Source organism: Galeopterus variegatus, unplaced genomic scaffold (assembly GCF_000696425.1).
Source record: "Galeopterus variegatus unplaced genomic scaffold, G_variegatus-3.0.2 Scaffold1137, whole genome shotgun sequence".
Taxonomy (NCBI): Eukaryota; Metazoa; Chordata; class Mammalia; order Dermoptera; family Cynocephalidae; genus Galeopterus; species Galeopterus variegatus.
In genome coordinates, this window is record NW_007727248.1 from 18,516 (window position 1) to 26,223 (window position 7,708).

The 7,708-nt window shown below is 39.1% G+C and overlaps 1 protein-coding gene across 1 annotated transcript in view; it reads left to right on the plus strand.

The window, feature by feature from the left end:
- Window positions 1-5,600: 5,600 nt before the first annotated feature.
- CTNNA2 (catenin (cadherin-associated protein), alpha 2) overlaps window positions 5,601-7,708 on the plus strand; it is a gene marked incomplete at its 5' end in the record, with an annotated part of 100,964 nt that continues 98,856 nt past the window's right edge. Inside the window, 2 exons of the mRNA XM_008575116.1 lie at window positions 5,601-5,714; window positions 6,306-6,462. Of these exons, the coding sequence (XP_008573338.1) occupies window positions 5,601-5,714; window positions 6,306-6,462 (271 nt within the window). The remainder of the gene's footprint in view (window positions 5,715-6,305; window positions 6,463-7,708) is intronic.

The following is a 7,708-nucleotide window of genomic DNA, read 5'->3' on the forward strand; positions in this document are numbered from 1 at the left end:
TATGCTCTCAGAAGTAAGGGAGGAGGACTTTCTTTTATAATAGGTGGACTAGGATATAGTACAATGAGCTTACCAAGGAGCTCAGCCACCTGTATGCATGGCTTAATCAACTTTCAGAAATGCCACGTCAATCTAAATAGACCCAAATTTAATACTTAATGATATGTCTTATTGTTTTCTAAGCTTCCAAGAAGGTGAATAATTCTCATCGCATCAGTTAAGTTGTAAACAATTCAAGAGTGGAGAAAGCAGAGGCCAGAGTCAGCTGGGCATGTATGTCCCATAAATGTTACCAGCTTGGTTGACTCAAACAGTTTTCACAACTCTATCGAATTTAATTATTTGCAGGACTGGCTGGTTAGCTCAGATGGTTAGAGCACAGCCTTATAACACCAAGATTTCAAGTTCAGATCCCCATACCGGCCAGCCACCAAAAAAGAAAAAACAAATTTAATCGTATTGCTCAATGTCTTTTAATAATCTATTGTCTGCTCTTTTACTTCTATTATTCTTTTCAAATTTCCTTTTTTTTAAATTCAATTTTACTTATTTTTGTGAGGTACAGTGTGTTGTTTCTTTTTTTTATTATTTTAATTTCTCAATATACATTGTAGTTGATTTTCATGACCCTTTACCCATTCCTCTTACCCCCTTCCTCTCTCCCCTGTGTTGTTTCAATTCATGCATATACCGCACAATGATTCACTTAGGGTAGATAGCATAGTTTTATCTCCATTAGTTCGCTCCTAATCTCCTAATCTTCCCCCCTTCCCCCACCCCTCCCAGCCTGTGCTAACCATTGTTCTACTCTACTTTTTTTTTTTTAACATACAAAGATTAACATCCTTATTGCAAGAAGAGCTCTTAAACATGAATTAGAAAAATCTGAGCAGAAATTTGGTGAAGGGCATGAGCAGATAAAAATTTCTAATGATTCTAGTCTACCATTCCCTCCCTCCTGCCCCCACTCACTACCCTTTATCATGCTAAATTGGCCATAGAGCAGAAAATATCCTGCTTTGAAATTAGGACATTTTATGTTACCAAAGAGTTTGATATCATAACATCAGAGCTGTAGTTGAAATCAATTATCAAGTTCCTACTGTGCACAGTAGTCTTGGACTGATGTTGAAATGTTAGTTGGCATTTCAAGCTGCATTCCTGATTGGAAGCTGCCTTAAACACTGAAGCTTAGGGTCATTTGCTGACAGAATTGTAGAAACCAAAATACATAAAACCATGTTCAGAGTTACCACAATGCCAATGGGTCCAGTGAGAAGCCGAGAAAGGCAGGCCAAAGAAAATAAGGAAGGTAGCGATTTGGATGAAGTCCATAACCAATTTAAAATTTGCAAGCCTGCTTTTGGAGATACTGAAATCCTTAGCATCATGTGATAAATATTTTCCAAATGTTTCAGAATATGATACAAGGTAAATGAAATTCTGATTTTTAAGAGGAATTAAACAGCAGGAGAACATTGCAGAGTGAAGGATGCCAGACTTGAGGATTTATAGATCAGCAAAATTAAAGGGAATAAATAATTGGATGACTATGGAGAGTTGCCACCTCTTTGTGTTTATCAAGTGTTGCTAGCACTGTTCCCTCTGCTAAGATTCTGTTGGGTGACGAGTTTCCCACATAAGCCATAATAGTTTATTTAAATAAAGGCTGAGAAAACTTTCAAAAGACACGCAAAGAAAAGTTTATTTTCACCAGGTGGAAGTTACTAGTTGACATTTCCCTTGTAGAAGAGTCAAGCTCTTCTCAGTTCTCAGTCCCCCAGAGTCAACTTCCACCTAGTGACTTGCAGTCAGCATGAGTGGTAAGCTTTGTGTTCTGCAGAGCTACCTCTATAAAGTCCAGTTCACTGCACCTCTTCTATGCCTAGGCTGGTACTCTTCCACTATCTGCAAGCCTCAACCCCAAACCACTCTTGTTTCTCTCTGACTTGTATGAGTCTCAACGGAGCACAACATATTTGCAAGAAAGTGTTTTATCAGAGCTGGTAATACAATAGGTTGTGGTAACTACTTCTTTAAAAAACACTTTATTGTGGAAAGTTTCCAGCGTATCCCAAAGTAGCACATATATAATGAACCATCATACACTACCACCCAGCTTCAACAATTATGAACTAATGGCCATTCTTGATTTTTCTACACCTCCACCCATTTCCCCAACCCCAGATAATTGTAAAGCAAATCCCAAGCATTATTTCATTCATAAACGTCTCAATTATATATCTCTAAAATCAATGGACTCTTAAAAAAAAAGTACTATTAGCACACTTTAAAATGTTAATATCTCACTAATATAATTGGTACAGCCATTATGGAAAATGATATGGAGATTCCTCAAACAACTACAGATAGAAGTCCCACATGATCCAGCATTTCCACTGCTGGGTATTTACCCAAAGGAATGGAAATCATCACGTTGAAGGGATATCTGTACTCCTGTGTTTACTGCAGTTCTATTTACCGTATCCAAGAGATGGAACCAACCGAAATATCTATCAGTGGATGACTGGATAAGGAAAATGTGGTATATATACACAATGGAATATTAATCAGTTATAAAAAGAATGAAATAGTGCCATTTGCAGCAACATGGATGAATTTAGAGAAAATTATGTTAAGTGAAATAATCTAAGCACAGAAAGAAAAATACCACATGTCCTCAGTCATAAGTGGAAGCTTAAAAAATAGATAAAAAAAGAAAGATACAATAATCACAATAATACATTGAACTTTCAAAAGGAAAGAACAGAATTGAGGTTACCATAGATGGGAGAGGAGGAAGGAGGTAAGGAAGGAGTTGGTAAAGGGCCACAAAAAATGATTACATCGTATAATGTTGAATATACTAATTATCCTGATTTGAGCATCACATTACACACAAGTATTGATATTCAACACTGTACCCCACTGCTGTATGCAATCAACAGTTTCAATAATATAAAATATAAATAAAATATTATCTCACTAATATCATCAAATATTTAATATGTAAATTTTCTTGATGGTTTCATAAATGTACTTTTATATATTTATTCATTTACATGTTTAGATACATGTATAATTTATCTGTTCTATTTAGGATGCAAATAAGGTCTAGACTTTTTGTCTATGGTTTCTCATCATCAGAATTTTCACAATTGCCTCTGTGGTTTATTTTACATATTTCTTAGTGTCTTGAATTTCCTGTAAATTGGGAGTCGATCCTAAGGGCCGATCATCTCTGGGTTTTGTTGTGTTTTGGGGAAGAATATTTCATAGGTAGTGTCATGACCTTTAGTCAAGAGACATAATATTTGGTTGTCTTTTTTTTTAATGTTAAGACATTGAAGACTCAGTTGAGAGCAATTATTTCATTAAGAATGCTTTTTTTTTTTTTTTTTTTTCTTACAGAAATGCAAGAAAATATTACCAAAGATCTGGTTCCTGGAGCATTTTTAACTTTTCATGTTGTTTCGCTAAATTCTTTAGTAATTGTCCACTGCTCGCAAAAGCGTGATCTCAGGTCTCTCTCACATACCAAGCAAGGATGGTAGAGAGCAAACAAAGCCATCATCTAAAATCATCCTTTTATACAATAAAACATTGTTCAAAGCAGATATAGGAAGAATTTCATTGAAGATTAAAAGACAGAACTTTACATTAAATACATATGTCTTTCTGGAAAATTCTCCACACTATTCTGATTTTTTTCTCATGTCACTATGGATATGGGACATTGTACTCTGGACTCACATCAAGAACCAGAATGTAGGAACCATTATTAAATACCATATGGGTGATAAACATCCGCTGAAAGGTAATATGGAAATGTACCTAGCCAAGTGAAAGGTGTAATTCAACTTAATGTTTGAAAGTATCTTTCATCCACCAATTTTGTATCATGCACTGCATGAGGCACTTGGAATATAAAATAAACTAGAATACAAATATAACAAAGATTAATCAAAATGGGGAGTGAAGACAATATGATAGAACAAAATAAATTGACGTTAAGAGACCTATACCATTATCTCTTCTCTGTTTCTAAGAAGCTTCATGGCCCTGGGCAATTAATATTCTTTCCTGTGAGTGGGTACAACAAAGTATATTTGTCTGTTCACAGACTTATTTTAAAAACTAAGTGAAATAGTAAAAATTACTTGAAGAATCAAAGGTAAATTATAAAATATATGAAATTATATAGTAATATTTAAATTCTAAATTTAAATTTAAATATTCTAATTTAAATTAAGCTGTGATTTCTTCTAGTATGTAGTCTCACTGTAGTAGACGTAATGTCTCCTCCATTTTTGTTAAAAGCTTTAAAACAGGATTCTTTACTCTGATTTATTGAAGTAATCTTTTTTTTTTTTCCTTTTTGTCTTTTTTTGTGACCGGTAACGGGATCACAACCCTCGGTGTCGCGCCCGTACCGCGACCGGCAACGGGATTGCAATCCTCGGTGTCACGCCTGCACCGGGCTCAACCAGTGAGTGGACCGGTCTCTCTATGGGATCCGAACCCTTGGCGGGAGCGCCGCCGCGCTCCCAAGCGCCGCACTCTACAGAGTGCGCCACCGGGCCGGCCCTGAAGTAATCTTTGAAAGTATTCCTACTGTCACCATCAACTCATCTCATTTTGCTGATAAGAAGACAGCCCTCTCACTGTGAAGTGACTTTTGTAGCTGGTTAGTGGTTGAGCCTCCTGATCTGCAGTTCTGTACTGTCCCTACTACTGTCTGACTAGGTTTCTTTCACACTGGGAATTATATACACGTGCAGTGCATTTTAATCTCTTAGGGCATCAAGGCATGGTAGGAAAGTAGCCAGGTTTCGGAGACTAGAGGTGAGCAGGATACAAAAGGACAGATGGCCAAGAGGTTCCCAGGGATTTTCTCTCTGCTAATCATCTGATCACTTATTCTATCTGCCCTCCTGCTCCTACTCCTTGCAGCCCTTCCCCTCTCCTCTGAACTTCGTAATTTCTACTCTACTGTCCTCTTGACACCAGCCTGGTGGGACGGGTCATTGTTTTGATGGTGGCTTTGTGTGCTGTTGACCTTGGCCAATCAATCTGACCTTGTATTATCAACTCTCACTTCTTGAAGAAAAGAAGTAACATAAGTTGAATTGCGTGGCCTGAGAACTTGAATTCAGTTTAGCTGTTTTGGCTGGTATAGTGTTTTTAAAAAATCAAATTTGAATGCCTTTGTATTGGATCTGCACATTCTAATATGCTGTATTCTACACGATTGCCTATTGAATTATACCAGACTTTTCTATGCATTTCTCATCTCTGCCTGGCCCCTGAAAGCACTTGTGTTGGCTACTGGTGGACAGATCAGGGCAATCCATAGGGGGAAACAGCTCAAAGAAACCTATTTAAAATGCATCATTGTGTGTGCTTGAGAATCTTGAAGCAATAATTTGTTATTAGCACCCTGTTCTAGCAGAAATGCCTAAATTAGCATAAGGAGTAGTAATATTTGTTTCAGCACTGAAGAGTGCCCTTATCTTATTTGTGAAAGGATTCTCCTGGAAGTGACACCTTCCAGAGAAGGTGCAACAGTACACTTGCCCTCTGCCTCAACATGATTTTCACCCAAATCCTCTTTGATACAGGTTGCAAATTTGGCCTGTTCCATCTCCAACAATGAGGAAGGGGTGAAATTAGTCCGGATGGCAGCCACCCAGATTGACAGCCTGTGTCCCCAGGTAAGCTTTGTTCACTTTGTTTCCAAAGCCCATCGGTGACCTGATATTCACGCTCCAGGCTTCATGCACCCCCTTTTCTTGCCCTGTTCCTCTCACTGGGTAATGCTGCCAGTCATTCACGGGCTATTTTGAGTTCCACCTTTCTCAAAAAGAATTCCTGTCTTCAGAATTACTGTGGCAATTATTGTTGTTTTCACTCATATTGACATTCTCTCATTTTAGGTTGTGATTTAAATGTTCCATATCTATTTCCCTTGTCTCAACAACTAAATTATAAGTTTGTACATGCAGAAAGCAAGAGTTATATTTCTGCTATGTCTGTGCTAAGTAAATAGGACTTGTCCAGTAAATATTTTTTGAAACCTGAGGCTAATTTCTGTATTTTGGAAAGAAGAAGAAAAGCAAAGCAAACAAAAACTAATGGAAATTGATAACCTAATTTATCTTTCATGTTTTGTGTTATCATCCTGAATACTGAGAATCCACTTATCTGTAGAACCTACAGGGCTCAGGGTTTCCAGATGGTCTTTGACCTGCTTGTTCCTCTTTTGAAGAGTGTGGTCATTACACTCTGGATTGCTTCTAATATAGGTCATCAATGCTGCTCTCACACTGGCTGCCCGGCCACAGAGCAAAGTTGCTCAGGACAACATGGACGTCTTCAAAGACCAGTGGGAGAAGCAGGTCCGAGTGCTGACGGAGGCTGTGGATGACATCACCTCAGTGGATGACTTCCTTTCTGTCTCAGGTAATCACAAACAGGCCGCTTACAAGGCTGATGGAGGAGGATAACAGGGTGAGATAAGGAACATCTCACAAACGTCATGGGTCTGTGTTTCAAGTGCACTCCTTGGTTCACTGGACTTTCAATCATCTCTGCATATGTGATTATAACACCCTCTTAAATTCTTTTTTGGCATGTACATTATTTCAAGACACTGAGTCAAGGCATTAGAGGAGAAAAAACACAACTTTCTGATAAAGAAATCAGAACCGGTTTCTTGGAGTTTATTTTTTGCAAGGTAGCCTTTTGATACATCTGAATCACCATGTAAAAAGGGCCTTGGAATATGGGATTGGCTAATCTGCATGATTTGTGTATTAAAAATAGGCAGTCATTCCAATTCGGCTATGTTAAGTGGGTCGGTTTCCAGTAAGTGAATGTTTGTGATAACTCAGGTAGAAATATCAGCCTCTTTTTTTTTTTTTTGTCTTTTTCCGTGTCCGGCAACGGATCGCAACCCTCAGTGTCACCCCCGTACCGGACCAGGACCGGCAACGGGATTGTAACCCTCGGCGCTGCTCCCGCACCTCGCTCAGCCAGTGAGCGGGAACCGGTCTGTATGTGGGATCCGAACCCTCAGCGGGAGCGCCGCCACGCTTCCCAAGCGGCGCACTATAGCAGTGCGCCACCGGGCCGGCCCCCAGAAATATCAGCCTCTTGATTAACCCATTAGAGATACGTGGGAACTATTGAGGCTTTGAGCACTAGTCTATGATTTTGCAGAAGGAAGTGAGTGAAAGAAGAATTAGTCATCACTTGAAATTGTAACTTGCTTCTTTGTAAATGAAGCCAGACTGGATGATACTCGTAGATTTGAATAACTATGGAGTGAATTTGACCTTTAAAAGGACTCCTCAATGTTGTTTTAAGATTGGGCTACCAGCCAGCAAATGGGCCTTTTTCCAAACCCATCTGACCAAATACATTTGGCCTGGTTCACCTGGAAGAGTCTTTGTGGGGAAGAGGCCACTGGAAACATCAGCGTCCTTTGTGAGGCATTAAAAGAAACAAGAGACCCTTGAAAATTTAAATTGGCCAGGTGTTGAATCTCCGCACAATTGTGTGGAACTCACATCTATGGACTCAGCGAGCATGGCCCTGACTTGACCTGCTGGTTCTTGGCAGAGTGAGGCCTGAGAGGGAGGGACAGCATCACTGCTGGTGGGAGCCAGGCAGGCAGGACCTCCAACTGCAACAGTGTGGAAGTGAT